The sequence below is a fragment of the Tetrao urogallus genome, assembly GCF_951394365.1.
Source record: "Tetrao urogallus genome assembly, chromosome: 2".
NCBI classification, from domain to species: Eukaryota; Metazoa; Chordata; class Aves; order Galliformes; family Phasianidae; genus Tetrao; species Tetrao urogallus.
The window spans coordinates 28,221,234-28,240,515 of NC_136814.1; the positions used below are offsets into that span (position 1 = coordinate 28,221,234).

At 38.5% G+C, this 19,282-nt stretch overlaps 1 protein-coding gene across 2 annotated transcripts in view; it reads right to left on the bottom strand.

Annotated features, from left to right (window-relative positions):
* DAAM2 (dishevelled associated activator of morphogenesis 2) overlaps positions 1-19,282 on the bottom strand; it is a gene marked incomplete at both ends in the record, with an annotated part of 191,530 nt that overhangs the window by 39,610 nt on the left and 132,638 nt on the right. For both annotated transcript variants that reach the window (XM_079550426.1, XM_079550425.1), the window contains 9 exons: positions 203-520; positions 1,430-1,614; positions 2,024-2,082; positions 3,511-3,649; positions 5,163-5,280; positions 6,407-6,473; positions 7,124-7,227; positions 8,220-8,330; positions 13,092-13,425. In XM_079550426.1, the coding sequence (XP_079406552.1) occupies positions 203-520; positions 1,430-1,614; positions 2,024-2,082; positions 3,511-3,649; positions 5,163-5,280; positions 6,407-6,473; positions 7,124-7,227; positions 8,220-8,330; positions 13,092-13,425 (1,435 nt within the window). The remainder of the gene's footprint in view (positions 1-202; positions 521-1,429; positions 1,615-2,023; positions 2,083-3,510; positions 3,650-5,162; positions 5,281-6,406; positions 6,474-7,123; positions 7,228-8,219; positions 8,331-13,091; positions 13,426-19,282) is intronic.

Consider the following 19,282-nt stretch of genomic DNA (forward strand, 5'->3'; position numbering starts at 1 on the left):
CAGTTCAATCTATCCAGAACCTTGGACATCAAAGGAGATGTGCTGCTGGAGAACTTCCTCAACGTGGTTACTGATTCCCAGTGGCTCAGCCCAAGGAAAGCCACAATATCACTGTCTTCTGTCACCTTGCACTTTATCACGTCAATCAACAATGAGTTATACAGAGAAATTTAGTTAATTGTGAGAGTATTGAATTTCTTACCTCACTCAGCTTAGCCCAGTTGAAGGATTTCAGTGGGTGTGAAGGCTGCGGGATAGACTTCTTCTTCAGGCTGGTACCAGCACTGCTGAAGGTGGTTGTTGAAGGGGGTGGCGCTCCCAAGCTGAAGAAAGGCGGTGCTCCAGGTGGGGGAGGAGGTCCTCCTGGAGGAGGTGGTGGGGCAGGAGGAGGTGGACAGCTGGAGAAAGGCAGAGGAGGTGGTAGCGGGGGCAAATTCTCAGAGGTGAGAGCAGAGGACAGTGCTAGTGGGCCGCCTGGAGGAGGGGGTGGTGGGGCTGGGAAGGAAATGCTGCCCCCTTGCTGGAGAAAAAAAAACACACAGAAAAAGAAAGCAAACAGCTTAAAAGGCAAAATAACTCCTTACTGCCAGCTGATGTGATTTTATTATGAGTCTCAAAATATTTGATGTTTTCTTTAAAGCCTCCTGCACTCAAAGCCATGCAATAAAGGGAGGAATCTCAGCTTTCATTTAAGAGAAAGTTTCAAACCCTTGAAGTTGTGGAGAAGAGCTTGAAAAAGGGAACCATAAATGGCTCAGAAAAACAGAAAGCTAGTAAAAGAAGCCAAAATGTATTATTTTATCCTTATGTACGAAGAAAGAGAAAAGTTCAATCTTTGAACTTCTGAACTCCCTGGTTTTAAACCTTAGGGTTTGAAATACAGAATATCTGTCATTAGGCCCTCCTAGCACAAAGCTGGAGCAGAAAGGAGAGTAGGGAAGTAACTTCTCAGGGCTATGTCCTGTGGCAGAGAGACAATACTGTGACAGACACATTACTGGAACAGGATCACTACGCAGTTCCTCCTGTCACTTCTGCAAAGGTCCAAGGAGGCACAGATGCTCCTGAAGCACAATGGGAAACCTCTTTCTTCACTAAAATTACTTACAGATTGGGCAGATTTCTCTCTATTCTATCAAAATAATGATCAGGGCCACCTCACAGTAAAATATGTGCCTAGAAGAGAACGCAGTTCCTCACCAGCTTTGGCATAGAGGGTGACTGAGAAGGAAAGAAGCAGCTCATTCCTGAATTATCCAATCTATACCATCCGCTCAGAGATTTTGTTCTCAATTGAAAGATGAGCAGCTGGCTAGACAGACTCTTTCTGTACAAACCACAGAAAGAGCTTCACTCATAACGTTCTTTTGTTCATCATTCACTAGTTAGCAGGCTTTAAACAAGAATGGGAAGAGTCCCAGTCTCATACCGAGTACTCATTAAGTTGAGCTACCAGGTCATTCATCTGGTCCCTGGCCTGGCGCAGCTCCAAGGATTCTTTCTGCAACTTGTCTTTCATTTTGTTCAGTGTCTTCATCATTTCATCTTTTTCCTGGGTCTTTGTCTCACATTCCCTCTCCTTCTTCTCTAGCTTGCTCATCAGTTCAGCATGATCTAGGAAGAACAGGCAAGCAGGGTTGATGAAATAAATCTCACAAACAAAGAGATGGAGTTTACTCTGAAATAAAGCTGATAAGTCTGTCAGTTCAGCTGGGAATGTGTGATATGGAGAAAAGAAAACAAAGTCTGACTATTCTGACAGCAATCTTCAGCAATCAATAGAGCAATGCCCAAATTTCACTTAGATTGCAAAATCATTTCATGTCACTATTGAGGGAAGCCCCATCCTATGAAGCACATAAACTAATGATCATGATACAAAATGTACTGGAAAGAGCAAAGTAGGTTTAGCCCACGAAAGATAACCCAGACAGTCACTTGTGCCTATCTCAGCTTCCCGCTGCTCTGTGAATGGGTCACAGTCTTTCACTCTTGCCTCCCCAAACACAGAGGATGCACTCACCTTTTCGAAACTTCTCTGCCTGATCCCTCCACTGCTTGACTTCATTCTCATTCACCAGCCTGAAAGATGAAATCAGAACATAAAAATGTGTTCTGAGCTATCCAGTTTGAAAGGCAAGCAGCCACTGTATGTAGCGATCAGCAAAAGACGACCTGGTAAATTTATGCATGTTTAATCAGGATCATGCTAGTGGTCAGTTTGCTTCCAGATCCTGATCACTACTGCAGCCAACAGTTAGTATTATAAAGGTGTCTTGTAGCTCAAAGTCTCACAACAAATAAAGAATGCCTGGAGAACAGACACTGGCATTCTTCTGTCTTCAGGTAATGCCCTAAAAGTGCCAAGTGTATTTACTTTGAAAGGCAAAATTCATGGCTAAAATCATTGTAGCTGTTGTGGGATACAAATTATTCTACCCTTAACACAAGACTGCATTGCCATTTTTTTTTCTACTTTCCATAGTTCTATATTTTTTTGTTTCTTAAGAGCATAGAGAATGTTTATCTGTTGGGTAATTTATCAGTTACAAGGCAGCGCTCATATCTCATACTGGCACAGCTATTTCCTACTACTGACAGAAAATATGCAGAGCATGCTGGGGGTTGATTAGATATGCAAAATGAGTAGTAGCTATGGAAGCAGAAATGGAAGATCAGGCACAAGGTCTACAAAGGAGTCCGATATCCAAATACACAGAAAGAGATTAACATCAGTGTATTTTTCCATGATGAGAAATCAGTTTAAATTTTGACTCATGACTATAACAGGAGGGACTGGGAGATTTTTAGTACAGGAGAACTTGGTTTCATATGTTCTATAAGAATGCTCTTTCCAGTGGATATTTCAGAAGGGTAACGGGCCACAAATTACCTGCAGAGGCAGATGGATGGGATGGAGACTCCAAAAGTTTGGCTTAAAAAGGACTGAGAACAGGGAAGTTGAGATGAGAGCCAGCTAATGTAGCTAGACTTCTCAAATGATGCATCCTATGGGAAAAAATAATGGTAGAACCCTTGGCCAAGTCAGTGGGTGAGCACATGCAGACATTTTACTGAGGTAAAAAGCTTTATGTGCTAGATGGGTGTTACTTTCAACTATTTCAATTTTTCTAAACTAAGTGCTCATTAATGAGGAATGAGATCCAAGTAGAGAGGACAACATTTTTTGGGAATATCAGTGAAAGCTTTCATCAACATCTTGAAAGAAAAAGGAAAAACAAGGAGGTTTTACTGCACAATCAAGGATATTTTTTTCTGCTCTTCTAGCTATCTTAATATTTAATAGAAATTAGAAGCCAAACGCAATAATTCTGCTAGAAAATGCCATCTGGTGGAGTTGTCATTGGAAGGAAACTAGTTATAACACTAGCAAGCCAACAAAAAGCTGTAAATTAGCACAGGAAACTCCTCAGATATTTTATTTCCTAAGTACCTGCATACTTAACATATAGTTACAGCTTTATAATGGAAACAAACAATGCAACTTACATTTTAATTATATTTTTGACATTGAAGTTTTCCAGTGGAGCTATATCTGGATCATCTCCTCGTTCATCTTGAAGAACAATTTGTTGGAGTATTCTGTCCAACAACTGCCACTGCTGAAAATTTCCTCCATTTCTCTTATCTGTATGAAAAATGAGCAACACGTGAGAACTTCCATCTTCACGCTAAAGTGCACAGGTTTACTGACAGATGGGCATTTCCTCCTTTCTGGTCACCATGTTAATCCCATAGGTAGTAGATTACAGAACACAGCACCTAACGCTGAATTATTGCTGACAGATTAGTTGCAAATATTTAGCATATTGGAACAAATCATAACAGGCGTTTGCAACACTGTGCCTGACCTGTACCTTCAGGTTGTGTGATCCTCTTGACAGACAACTCCATCTTGTGCTTTAGATACCTACAGAAGTGATTCTATCACTTATTTTATGCAGCTTGATGGTATTTTACTTTATTTTGCACCTAGGCAACACTATAATCAAGCACTATAAAAAAAGTCAGATGTTCTATCTGTGTACTCTTCTCTGAAAGTCTCAGAGACTCAGCCGACGTGAAAATTTCATACAAATGTGGTCGAAATTTGTGGAAAGAAAATAAATTGAACTAAAGGGATTGATCTTCTGGATGTCAAATTTAGTTGCCATCCGTATTGCCAGACCAATACGAAGTTCACCTTAGTTCCCTGGGTTACATAATCTAGACCTTTAAATTATTTCAAATTGCTCCACTGCAATCCTGTTCTATCCTAGAAGGATATCCTTCTGCCACCAAACATTTCAAATCAATACACAAAGCTCAAGTACTGTCTTAAACAATAACAGTAAAGAGACCACTGACAAACAATGGCTAGAATTTATGCAAGGCAGTACTTTCATCTAATCAGTGCCTGAAAACATGCCACAATACCTCCTTCATGTAATTCTCAGTAATTCTCCTTCATGTTGATTTCTCAGTTTGACTGCTCAAGTATGGCTGAAAGTAACCAAAACAAATCCCTTATAACAGGATTAGGACAGGTAATTCTTCGGTGATCTTGCTGTAACTTTGCTCAGCTCTTGCACTCTGAAAACGTGACTGAATTACTTTATTTCAGTTAACAAGTAGATTCCTATCATCTCTCTTTAAAACAAAAGCCAATGTTATTTTTCATTTTGAGCTCAGGAGCACTCCACTGACATTTTGCCATAGGACAGCAGCCTGAAGACTTATTGTGGAATTTCCCAGTGACAGAACAGCTTTCTGTACTGTATCGTTTCACCAGAAAAATTCCTCACTGCATTTTGTTAACATTCAGAGTGGTATCTATTTCTGGGAAATCTCTGATCTAAAGCACAACAGCTCTTTTTAAAAGTTTCTAATTTAAAGTCATTATAAGCTCTGTCAGTGACAAACTGGAATGTCTCCAGCCACTTAATTTTATTTGCAAGTGCAGGGAGGTCAAGCTGCTGCTGTAAGTATTGCAACAAAATCTGCTGAATGGAATCAGTGCAATACACCAAGTCCCTTAGCCACTGCCAAGTTCTGAATGGAGGACACAAGCAGTGTGTCCTGGTATCCGTGACACTGTGCTCATGCCAAAATTTCACTCATTTCTTCAACACTCCTTCTTCGGAAAACTGTGAGATACTCACATGGCATCTGCAAGCAGTGCTGAAGGATGGATAACAAATAGGGGTAGGCATCCGTGTGCTTCAATCTTTTCTTGATCAGTTCAAACATTTGAGAGGCGCTTTTTGTATCAATGTGGATCTGGAGTGAGGGAAGGTAGTGAAATAATAAATCAGATTAAGAACATGCACAGTAAAAGCTTAACTAGCTGTGAAAGACCGAAGACCAACAGGCAAGACACAGGCAAGTTTCCAGCAACTGGACCTCTGCAGTCTCTTGCAACATGCAGCTACAAGCCCAGTGAAGAGCTTGTACATAGGTCTTGAGATCGGCATTGATCTACCCCAGAACAGAAAAGTTTTCCAAAGCAAGAGGTTAGAAGGCTAGGAGGCCTCAGTGTGATCAAGAGCTGTTCTGTAATAGCAAAAACGTGAAGGAAAAAAAAAAAAAAAAAAAAAAAAAGATGTCCCATCCAAAGAAGCATCCAAAATCGAGTTGGATTGGGCACTGATCTTGAGAAAGATGTTGCTGCCCATTTTTAGTTGTTGGATTATATTAAATGCCATTTGATCTTGAAACTACTTGATGACACTATGAAAACCTCTGGGTCCAAGGAAGAAGTTGCACAGACTCATAGTAGACAATTGGCATGTAAACGCTTGTTGCTCTGTATCAGCATCTGGTAGGAACTATTCCAAAAAAAGAAAAGAAAAAAAAAAAAAAAAAAAGAAAACTACAACTGCTCTGGACCCTGCAGCCCATTACTGTTGCTAGCAGTTGTAAAAACTTTCCTTGTTTTATGCACATCTTCAAATTTCATCCATTTTAAAATACTGGCCCCTCTCTATAGCCTCTGGTGTGACAGTCTTTAGGAGAGTTTCCAGTGATATACTGGAAAAAGTACCAGAGATGAGCCCAAGTCCTGTAAAGGAGATGCCTGAAAGTGGAATCATCTGGATCATCAGGACTGCAGGACTGCAAATGTGAGAATAGTGTTGATAGCATCCTCTGCTCCCGAACATTCAGCAAAACGTAAAAAAGAAATCTCTGTCAGGACACTTTGCAGAATGCCTGTCTGTGATTATTGTTTTTGTTTCACCAGAGACCCCATACGTTCTAAATGAAAAACAGTGAAAAAAAGAGGACTAGCCAGTCTCAGCATCAAAGCCAATCGCTGCTTTCAGGAAATATAAAAGGGAAGTTGCGTCAAGGATCCAAGGAGGATGTTCAACTTCGGCAAGTTCAAGTACTCCACAGAAAATCTTACCAGGTCAAATCGCTTTGCAAGTTCCAAGTCATCTTCATTTCTGACCATTTCAAAGAAATCTAAGTGCCTAAGGGAAAACAGAAAAACAAAAATTACCAACTGTCATAGCATAACTCAGACTTCAACAAAACATGCCACCACAGAGAATGCAATGCTTGGAAATTGGCATGCTTTCTTACATGGAAGTATTGGAATGTATATGCAAGACAACAGACACAGGTCACTAATAGGTCAAAATGAATAATCAAAGGAGGTAAAAATGCTCTTTAATCCTTAATGCTAAATCCTAAAATGCTCATCACCGTGTTGAGGTAAGTGGAGTTGCAGTGGAAAAAACATTTATTATCCATAAAACTTCTAACAAAGTAATTTGTAGGTATCATTTAATGTTATTTTTCATGCAACAACAAAGCCATATGAAGCTGCTACCAATTCTCCCTTTTGCCTTTTTCAAATTTCTTTTTCTGAATGTCATCCTCAGCTTAGAAGAACAATTCATGAAATCCTTGCCACACTCACTGCCAATTTAGTATGTGCATTTTCTACTCCATCTGCTGATTTTAATTTTAAAGACAAATATTTCTTTTGTCTTTTAAAGGGAGTCAGTTTTAGGGAGAGACAGAAACAGCTTGGTGCTTGAATGTGAAACTCAAAAAGAGGAGAGCTTTTAAGAACTCTTTCTGTGATCAGTGACTGTTCTCAGAAAACATTTCTTACCTGTCAAGTGTTGCATTCTCATGCTCCCTTAGCTTGTCAATGACAGGTTGAATTCCCAGCATTAGAAACTCATATCGTAGGTGTAATCGGAATTCTAAATTGTCCTTATAAAGAGAAGAAAAAGAATTTACTAAGTTCCAGAACCGTTCATCACATTTAAAATGATTCACTTATATCTTAAATTCTTCCCTTTCTAATATCCTCTTTCCTGACACCAAATTCACAGGATGATTACAGGATTTCAGTAAGTTAAGTAAAACATGAATGTCTTTGCCTCTGTTTCTCTTAAGAATACTGTTCTCCTGTATCTTCAATGAGTTCTGCAAGTCTAGCCAGAATAGCACACTGTATGTTTCAAAAAGAACAAAAGGTATGGGTACTTAACAAGCTAGTCAATTAGAAACCTATCTCCTGCTTAGAGATGAACAGAACTACAGTTCTTTCTCATAGTTTATATATATATCTGTCATAAAATCACCAGAAACTCTGGTGAACTTGACACCTTCATACAGGATTTTGAAGGGTGGCTGCAGATAGAGCACTCTGCCAGACAGAGCTCTTACAAGCTTGTTGCCTACTGTGGTTTAGCCAGAAAAAAAAAAAAAGAAAAGCCAAACTTTTAGTGACACTTCAGTTTTAGTGAATCAAAATCAATTTAAACTATCCTCCATATTTATTGTGACTGAAAACCAACAAACTGACTTTACTGAACTCTTTGACTTTTTTTTAAATTAATACGTTTGGGGTTTGACTTTAAGTCAAAGCATGTTAACATTTTAAAATGTTTCTGCAGGTAAACCAAGAAGTTTTTTGAAAGGCTGTTTTATCAAGGAGATAAATGCTTTGCAGTTCTTTCAAAAACAAAAAATGCCACAATCATTTCAGTGCAAGTAGTCAGCTATCTTAGAAGAATTAGAAGAGGCTGGGAATTAAATAACATGGAAGACAAGTGTAATAATGAACTTGACAATTCAGCATTATTTTCCACAAAGTACATCCATTCACACAACATTTGTGACTTAATCTACTAGCCACTTCCAGAGTAAATGAATTCAAGCATGACATTTGAGATGGAATTTCTGGGACAGTGACTTACCTCACCAGCACCAGCATTCAAAACAGCATTGATAAAGGACATGATAGCTGTTTTGAGATTTACTTCATCTCGATATCGCCCCATGCTTCGGTCTAGCTCATTCAACAATGTCTAAAACAGAACAACAGGCTAGGTTAGAGGATGTAGTCTTATTTCTTGGACTATTTTGCTTACTGCTCATGGTTCTGTGAACAGTCATCTTCTGATTTACTATATACTTGCTTAAAGATATAACTTTATTCAGTGATGATTATTAGCAGTCTTGGCCAGCCACATCACAATAACAAATGAAGAATAGAGATGGGAATAAAATGCTCATGAGATCCTAATTAAAAACAAAGTTTTTTTTTTTTTTTTTTTTTTTTTTTTTTAAACAAGCTATTGGAGAAAAAGCAGATGCCTTTACAGTTCCTGCCAACATGATCTAAGAAAACAGCAGAATTGTGTCCTCCCTCATATTAGTTAACTTCATACAGAAGTTTATACATAGAGGATAACATCAACAGATTCATTCTCTTTACTCACAGCACTCAAGTAACTTTCACTATTTTCTTGGATTTCAGCAGAATAGATTGCACTTGTGTAGGCACAGGGAGAAAATTCTAAAGAAAAGCTGTCTTTTATTTCTCTATAAGAAGATTTGCATTTATTTCTCTATTGGAAGATTTCTTGGAAGATTTCTCCTTGTTCCTTCACTTACAACCGTTTCACATGAAATAGACAATTACTGGCCTCTTGGTCAAGTCCTTTTAAGGATTTGCAAATAACAGGAATATCCTCAAGTCCAAAGTTATTACAGCTTAAGGGTGAATTACTGAATTCAAGTGGAAGTTGCAGCTGAACTCCAGTTTTCTTTGTTACATCTCCCTGTTAATGAAATATCAGGGGTATTCAACACTTGGGGGTATCTCATACAGAAATGCTCTTGACGTAATCTCTGCATGTAGATGCATCATCATAATCTCATTAAAACCTCAAGACAGAAAGAGAGGGGGAAAAGATAAATAACTTGTTAACCTCTGCCATATGCAGTCTATTTCAGATTAATTCCAACTGAATATTTACTGAAGAGTTTATATATATAAGAACTGATTAGCTACAGAAGCAATTCTACTTATGGATTTGTGCTGATATCTGCGAATCTGCTCTTCACAGCAGATCTTCTCTGATCAGTTCATTATTCTAAAAATTATTTTCTTTACCAGAAGAGTAATAAACGCCACTTGAGCTCTGTCTGTTTAATTGTATGGATCTCATTCCAGCATTATTAATAAAAACCCCCACTCGTGTTTGTTTTGGTGATTTACTACTGATGGAATACTTTTCCCAGGAAGTTTTGGCCACAAAAAGATAAAAATAACATTTTAGAGTTCAGCTCAGCAGATTCATCTAAACAGAATTTTGAAGCTAAGATGCTGAGTAAAGAAGTTCATTTTCCTTTAGTCTTCAGTTTCTGACTACTGAAAGTGTTCATTCATAGCAAAATTTTTCCCAAGCTAGTCACCAGTTTCATAGGTCTATCTTGTTTCCTGTAGAAAATGAACATCATCATGGAAATATGTCTTCAGAAGCACAGGGAATATCCTCCAGGACATCCCATGGGGAAAGAATACGTTCCTGGCTTCATGTGAAACCTTTGCTTGTTTTTCTGTGAAAATCTTTTGATCTATCATACACTACTGACAGCTGTTCTTATATCTGAGCACAGAATGTGTAACTTCTCTCCCAACTTCACTGGATTTCATAAATTCCTTTTCCTGCAACTTCTAAATTGCCCAGTTGGCAATTGTGAATTCCTGGTGTTTGAACTTCCACCATGTCCATGACTTTCTAGTAGTTGTATTAAGGCCAAATACACAGGTTGTTCCAAAAGTAATGCCTCCTATTTATTTCCTTGGAAACTACAACAGATACAGTAAGCACAATAACACCATCTGAGAGCAAATTCTCAACTCTGTCTCTAAAATTATTTTTCAATATTTTCATCATGGTGACTATAGCTTGCAATATGCACACTGTTGCTCAGCTCTAGAAAGAAACACTGTAAGGTCAGGCAATTTCTAAAGATTGGATTCCACACCCACACATGGCTGAATTCCAATATCTCTAACTCTTTGCAAATGGTTGAGGTTCAAGTCTTCACTTGTGAACATTTCCTTCACCACACCTCTTGGCAGCCAGTTCTGTGGACTAATTGATCTTATGGTTGTAAAGGTTTTTCCTACCATTTAAGCAAAACTTTCCTTGCTTAATCTCATTATTCCTCATCACTGACAGCCAGTAAGGATTCATTCAATCTGCAGAAAACCTCAAAAGGCTTTGGATGAGCCCTGAGGGGTAGAAGCAAATCAAATTGGAATACAGGACTTTAACTTGTTCCTCTTTAGCTCCTTTACTACAATTCTGATTCAATCAGATTTCTCTCTGCAGATCATGCTCTGTACTGACATTGCTTAATACAAACCAGGCAATGGGGCTACGGAAGGAATGTTTCTAATCTCCACCTTTTCAACTGACAATATCAAACTACATTTCTTCACCTTCAGCTTTACAATTTCTAGCAGCATTGTGGAGGAAAACAGAGTATTCTGTCCAAAGTAACACAGTTAATATTTTCTTCAGCAAATTAAGTCAGCCCCTTCCAGTATGCATCAAACACCTAACTGAACTCTATCTGAATGAGACAGCACACTGGGCTGGAAGGATACAAGTATATCCTGAAATATCTTTCTGGGTCACTACAGCATTATAATTTTGCAACATTGGTTTAGCTCAAAACCCCGTATGTTAAAAAGTACATATTATACAACATCATAACACCATGCATTCACTTCACGAGATAGATGAGGGAAAACAGCAAAGCAATAATTTTGAAATGCAACCAATTAGGGAAGAGCAACACTGTGGTCCTTTCAGAGTGAAGATCAGTCAGTTTGGACTATATGATCTTTCAAAGTCCCCTCCAAGTGACCTGTTTTATTTCACATGGCGTAATGCAGATTACATTAACATTATATATATAACAGCATTAACAATACTGAAGTCAGAACCTTTATCCTCAGTTTCCACAGCATTTTAGAGATCTTCACCTTCGCAAGAAGGCACCCAAGAAACTAAAGATGCAGCAACACTTTCATGGTCAAACAGTGAGCTAGTGACAATTTTGAAGACATAAGATGGAAAAGAAGAACAGTGAGGACACCAAGAGTGCATCCTACTAACTCTACTCTTTCTGCTTTGAGGGTTTATTGTTTCAGTTTCCAAATTTTTCTTTCATCTCTCTTCTTTAAGGAGCAGAGTAGGATTTGTAGGCAAATAAGCACATTCAAATGAAAATTGGACAAAGCAAAGGCAGAACTTCTCCATATTGCCTCAGGAAGGAGATTTAAGGAATGTCTTTCTATTACTGTGGTATTTCAGTAAAGATGGAATTAAAGGAAGAGTTACTTCAGGAAGATGGGCAACCTAAAAGGAGGGTAAAAAACTAAAGAAGGCAAAGGGATCATCTCAGACAAGAAGCTATGCCAAATGTAAGAAAATAGGAATAGTCACAACGTGAAGTAAATAAACAGATTATGGAAACTTTTTGCAAGTCCAAGAAAAACCTGATTTTTCAACCCTATGAACTGAATAGTGGAAATACAGGGTGAAGTCGTAGTTCTCAAAGGCTTTCATCTGAGGGAGGATCAATATCTCAACAGGGAAGTAAGTTCTGGAGAACCTCCAGTATCTGTAACACAACTCCAGCTGAAAGCTAAGGACTGAATTGAAAATTGCAGCGAGACACACAGATGACATGCTGGCAGTTTAGAAAGAGGCAACAAGTACATCAGAGATTCCTCTCATAGCCAAATGTAAAACTTTGCTGTGGGAGAACTTCCATGATTATGAAGGGCTACCTACCTCCTTTGGCTTCATTAAAAAAAAAAAAACAAAACAAAACAAAAACCAACAAATCAAACAGCTAGCCCTTGTGAAAAACAAGGACAGCCTTTCCAAAACATAACAGCATCACAGTTTTAGAACAGTAATCTTTAGCTGTTGTGATCAAGTGAAATTTAATTACATTGACTAGGATTACGGCTGCTTATATCACACAGAAATTTCTCTGTAATATGGATTTTAACTTTAGATGCACAAGTATAAAACTGCAAGTTCCTTATTGAAACAGGAAGAGTTATAGCAATACACAGCCAATGTAAGTGCAGTTAGAACTGCATCTGAAGTCTCAACTTTCCTTCTCTACTAATTGCTAGTTGATGATGATTCTTATTATTCTTGGCTAGCTGTAACAAATAGTGCTTAGAACAGTGAGCAACAACAGCTTAACATTCAACTAAACATGCAATTTTTTATAGAACAATGTTTAACGTATAATTTGTTCATCATTTCACCATACTTGAGCATGTGCAAGTTGGAAATAAACAGTGTTCCAATCCAAAGCTGTTACCAGAAAGTTATCTAGAAGGTCAGGTTTTAAACAGTTGCCAGCGAATAGAAGTGCACTTTTCTTCCTCACTCTTACAAAACGAGACTAGTAGTAAAACCATACAGCCTCCAACTTAATTAGTGGTTAGAACTCCAGAAGTGTCATCAGGTTAGAGAATGAACAGATTAGTAACTTTCATCTTAGTGATGATCTTTTTTCATCTTAGTGATCCCTCTTTTTTAAGGTAAAACACAAGAGATTTTAAATTAGTATTAATGACAAGCAATCAGGTGTTGGGAAAAAAAGAAAATGTAATGATAACCTATTTGAAGAGAAACGTTGCCTTTCTTCTGCCTAGCTATACTGCAACATGCACACTATAAAAACAGTCCTTGCAGAAATGCATTATATCGACTATTTCTGTCAAAGCATCCTTCCCGTACCTGGAATCTTGTTCTCTCTGCAGCATAGACTTGGTAGTGAAGCATGGCTTGCAAGACTTTCTTATGACCGTCTGGTACCAAGCAGACAGCCCCTAGGATCTCCAAAACAGCAATCTTGGTCTTGATGTTCTCAGTCCGTAAGCTTTGGGAGATGATGTTGATACTCTCTGGATGAGCCAGGACATGAGCCCGTCCTTGGGAGTTGTTCATCAGTGCCTTGATACACCCTATAACGGATGTGTGTATACGGCTTTCTGAGGTCTCGTAGTCCATGCTTTTCAGGAAGTTCAGCAAACAGCTCAGACCATCCAGCTCAATGAATCTCATCACAAACCTGAAAAAATACGCAGGGAAGAGAACAAAACCAAACTAAAGGTTAAGAAAATTTGTTTATTCAAAAGATATTCAACTCTGTGATCCCAGCATATGCAAAAGCTGGGTTTAAATATCTGGAAATTATCCTGTGATCTTAAGAGAAAAAAAAAAAAAGAAAAAAAAAAGAGGAATCAGAGATTCTCTCACTCTTTTTCTGTGACTATCAACTGTAATGACTAGGGAGTTAAGAGTGCACACGTTGAACCCACAATATATGTATAGGAGCGTATTACATGCAAGAGGCATATAAGAGCCTCTGAAGAGGCCTTGGCTGCATTATTTTATTTTGAAGATGTATACTAAACATGCACCACTGCCAATATGCCATAGCAAAATGCACTGTAAAAGCATCATAAATTGAAAAAATATAGAATTATTCAGTTACCAAATTACACATCAAAATCTAAACGTACACTGAAACGTTTATATTGACCATTCTGTTGTTTCTACTACATTCTACCATTAAAGTCACCTTTATTAAGAGTAAAATCATGGAAATTGAAGATAGAAATAATATAGGGAAAATGTCATGAATAAGCTTAAAGAATTAACCAAGGTTACAAGACAAACAACAAAAAAAAGCCCACAATACTAGTCCGTTCAGGCATTCTACTAGAACAAGTTACAGAAATTGATGGAGTTAGATAAATCCATTCAAACCGGTCATTTTTGCAATGTTTCATTTAGAATTTGCATACTTTAAAATGGGGATGCAAAAACGTGAAACAGGCTGCAAATCATTTCTCTAGACTAATTTGTTTACCTCTGCTTCTTCTAGAAGGTCATTAATGTAGATGTACCTTTTCAGAACGCCTGAGCACAGAACTACGTGAATTAAACTTGAATTTTCAGTCCACCAAAAGGTACACCAACAATAGTAATTCCACAACCACCCCATGGTGGTCATGTGGACCTCAAACACATGAAAAGTTGTTAACTGTAATCCATGTAAGAAATTAAGAGTACTTTATGTCTGAAGCTCAGAGCTTTTACCCAACCCCTCTTTCTCCCTAATCAATACTTCAATACTTCCCTAATGTACTACCCTTCTCTTGCAAGATGTTTTTTCTAATATCCATCAAGTATGGAAGCACCATATTGAAAGACTTCCAGCATTTCAGTGATCTCTGTTAATGTTTCTGCAACAGCAATACAAAGCTGAGGCATACTTACTTATTTCTTGGATAAAATGGAATTTACACACATGGTGCACTGGTGGATACACCCCACGCCATATAAGAACTACATGAAAGTTATACTCTTTCTGCTGATGGATTTGCCAACTTTCAGCTTATTCAGGCCTGCAAACCAGAAACATGGCAAAGACTGGTGCTTTCAGCAAAGCTTCAGTCTGAGGTTTGGATTTTGTTCAAAACTGAATTTCGAAGTGAATATCAGAGTAAGAGCAAGAACACACAGGAACACATGAATAGTAAAAACAAAGTTTACCTGAAATGTGAATGTCTGTAAGATAGCCTGCAAAGTTTCGCACAGGTCTGACTGCACATTTTTTGGATGCATCCTCTTGACTACCCTAACAAATCATAGAAGCAAAAGCCCCTATGCCTCCAGGTTACATGGTGGGATCACATATTGTGCACTAGGAGTTTATTAAGTCATTAAAGTTTGTTTCTTAAGTGGTTATAGAAAGATCAACAGTTCAATTTCTGTAATGCTGCTAGCATGCAAAGCACATTCATGGCTAAAATAGATGCTAAGGATAAATTGGGAACCAAAATAAGCACAAACTCAATTTGTTACCTAACAATGTGAAGCCACTGACTTTACTGCACTTCTCTAACCTTGGGCTTCAAAAGTTGAGTGAATCTTTGCCTAGGTGATGGGAGGACCAGTTGAAATTTGCTTTGCTTCTCCTCATTTCTAAAGGTCAGTTCTATGGATTCGCCATACACAGGAACCACTCAAACACACACACACACAGAACCAAAAAAACAGAAACCAGTCATTTTGCTTGTTCTTCACAGTTTCATGGCTGAGAGAAGACTCAAGATGGATACCTTTCCAAAGACATGGAATCAGAGAATCATTTGAGTTGGAAAGGACCTCAAAAGTCATCTAGTCCAACTCCCAAAAAAAGAAAACATCCTTAAGAAGCAGCTGAACAAATGGTCTCTAAAGTCAACATTCAGATGAAACGCCTGCTCTTATGACAAGACATATAAGACATTAGAAATTTCATGTATTTTGGCCTTCTTTTTGACTGTGAACAAAATGTGAAATGCACAAAAATCACACTGTCCCAATTAAATACAATCCCTTACTAAATTCACTGGCAGAGCAATTTTTCTATGCCTTTTTGGATGAGGTCATTCCAAAGACAGAAAGGTGCAAGGAAGTGGTACATGTCACAGACTTTGATTAATGACATAATTTAAAACAATGCCGGCATTTTCCTGTACTCTTCCTAGTTTAGAGAGCACACAGTGAGCTGCATTACTCAATAGGAAGCACAACCAAGTACCTTCACAGTTCAGCTGACATCAGAAACAGTAATCAAATGATGATTTTCACCTTCCTTTCCCAAAACATTTAGTCCTCTATTTTCCGGAAAGGACAGAACTCATGCAAGAGGGAGATAAAGGAAGAAATGGTGACAGCAGTTTCTGGGACAACAGACACTCCTAGAATTAGGATTTGCTCAGTGAGAGTGGGGAGCTATGTGGGTCTGTACAGGAGAGAAAAAGAAGTGGGAGTTCAGCTGACAGTCTGAGATCCATAATCCTCACACCATTTGATATTTGTGTATCTGTATGCCTGTACACGCAGATGTTTGGGATCACACATGTATGTACAGAGGAAAACTCAGCTCACACATATAAACTGCCTTCTTCCTCTAAACATACACATGTATGACTAACTGCCATCCTATATGCTCTGTATCCTGCAAAGGAACGTTTTGTTCTAGACTGAAAGGTGTAAAGTTAAGCATGCTAGCCAATGCATTCTGGCTAACACACTCAAAAACTCAAGCGTTAATAAAGTAGGGTGCGTTTTAATAGGTGCTAAACAAGCATATTAAAGCCTCATCTCACCTCAGACTCTCACTTGACCAGTTTAGCACACATTAAAAAGGCACAGCACCTTTTAGCCTTTCAAGTTTTAGAGAGTGTTGATCAGAATGTGTTAGCTAGCTCAAATAACAAACTTTTCATCCAAATGCAGATGAGGCCTAGGAGGTAATGACCCATTGATGGATTCCAAGTGCTGTGGGGAACATCTTCCCTGTGAGACTCAGTCCAGCACAGGAAACACAGAAAGATCATATGCTGTGGGTGTGCAGAGGGCAGGATGTTCCCACCCTGCTATCTGCCAAGGCTGTACTTCCCTAAAGAATCAGGGGACAGACATAATCCTGACAACTACTGGATTGCTGAGAAATTCATCAAAATGGGTTTTGCTTGCTGGAAACATAAATGGTCATCTTCAGTATGAACTGGAATGCAATATGGCTAAATCAAACTAAAATAACAAGAGGTAAATCCGAGTTGAACAGAAGGAGAAAAGTAGACAGCAAAGGGAGTTAGTGCTTATGACTTAGAATAAAGAAAATTTTCCTCTGTGAATCAGACTTCTTTTTCCAGACTTTTTAAAGTTTTTACTTTTTTGCATTTCTGAACCTCCATCTTCAGGTATTAAAAAGAAAAAAAAAAGCTCTTTCTGCTTCTGTCCAATAGTTTGTCATCACATTTGTTTATAGTCAATAGCTCTTACAAACCCAAAGGAAAATCTGTTTCCTTACTAGATGCAGATGTGGGGGTTTTGCTCTCTAAGGCTGGGGCTGTTCCTCTGTTCTGGGATATAACCTGGTTTTATAACTTCAGGGCAGCTCCTAAATACCAAAACAAAATGCATCTGCTTAGACTGGGTGAACTAGCTTCCCAGGAGCACTTCTAGCACCTTTTCTCTTAAGAGGAAAGGAACTTGAGTTTGGGAAGGTCTGCTTCAGAGTTTGTTGGTATTAGAACTTGTGCCTTGGAATAGAAGCACAGATGAATGCCATTGCTCGGCATTTTCTACTACAATATGCACAGTTCTACAGTAAAATGAAACACAGTCAAACATACTCATTTTTCTGCTTTTGGCCTAGATTGAAGAATTTAAGCAGAGGAGTCCTTTGGTAAGCTATCAGAGCCCCACCATACCCTACTGTCACAAATGGATTCCGGACAGTCTATTGTATGTGAATTTTGGTATCTATTTTCTTCAGAGATCTGATGAACAGAAGTGGCAAGGAAAATAGGATTTGATGTCCAAATTCAACTAGAAAGACTAGTATTTTGAAGGCTTGGGTATGGTACTGTGTATGAGAGAGATCTGATGGAGCTGAGGGCCTCTCTACTGCAACCTTTCCATCAAGAAGAAATTGGCTTGTTGATCAGTCATTGGCATGCAGCCCATTTGGCAGCTAACGAACTGAGTTGCTGGAAATTAGTTGAGACATAGGACTTAACTTAAAATTTGGCTTGGCTTAACTACTTTTAAAAAAAAAAGCACCATAACCATCGCCAGTGATTTAGAAGAGAACACTTTATAGGGTAGCTCATAGATGCTTGTACTGAAGCTTGTTAAGGTTATTATAAACAGATGAGGCAACAGTCGTTGTCAAGGGGACCCAGTAGAATCACTATAGGTCTGGTCTGGAAAACCTTGCAAGTTTTGGGCAAAGCACAATTCTCTCTTCTCTTTCACCTTCCTCTCAGGAAGGAGGCTGGGATATCCTATTCAAAATGATGGAGTAAAACAACCAGCAGTGGCCAGCAAAGTGTTTTGGCTGAATGTAGCAGAGATACTTAGGTACTCAGAGATGTTCAGTGATATGAAAAAGCTATTACTTTCACAGAGGAAGCATCATACCAGCTCCATATTAGTGTGACAGTTGCTACATCATGTCTCAGCAGCACAGACTTGTGGTTAAAAATAACTCTGAAAATTGGGCACTTGGCAGTTGTCTCAGTGTCCATTTTAACATAAAGTTGAGCTACATTTTACTGTGTTCTGCTTTAGGACAGTGACAGAGAGAAGCAAACGGATGCTTGTCCCCATATGCCAGTTCTCAGTACAGGTTCTCTGTAATAGAGCTCCAGCTATGAACCTGCCACCACAAACAGTTCTGAGTCACAACACAAGAAATCTGACTGCACATGAATCTCAGAAAGAGCTTCTCCGTGCTGAAGACTTCATTCTACCTTTTGTCTTCTGCTCAGTATCTTGACATTCACACATGAAGGGAGAGACCATAAGGTCTGAACGCCTCTCTGTATTTGCTTGCTGGCTACAGAAAGGAGATGTTTCAGCACTTTAAAATCCTAGAGCTCCTTCAGTTTCCTTCACATCTATCTATGTACAATGCAGGAGCAGGCTCAACTCAGCCTAACTGTAGTGCAAATTTTCTTGATAAATGTATTTTTTAGTTATTATTATTATTATTATTATTAATTTGGTTAGATTATTTATTTATTTATTTATTTAATTCCCAAACCCTGTGTGACTGCATTACTGAAGCTCTCTGAAAACACAACTTCAGCATACTGTACTTACAAGCACATTCAGCATTTTGGTCTTAACACAAAGACATTCAGACCAAATATTCCCCTAGATTGTATCAGCCATGGTTACTGCTTCAGCACAATTTCCTTCTAAGTGTCAAATACTAAAGGTTCTTATGCTAGTTAGTTTGCAATTGTTCAGAGCACTGATCTCAGAAAAACAAAGATGACCTTACCTTCAAAGACACAGTACACAACAAAATCTCAACATTTATGCATGCTGCTGTTACACACAGAGCAGGAAGAATG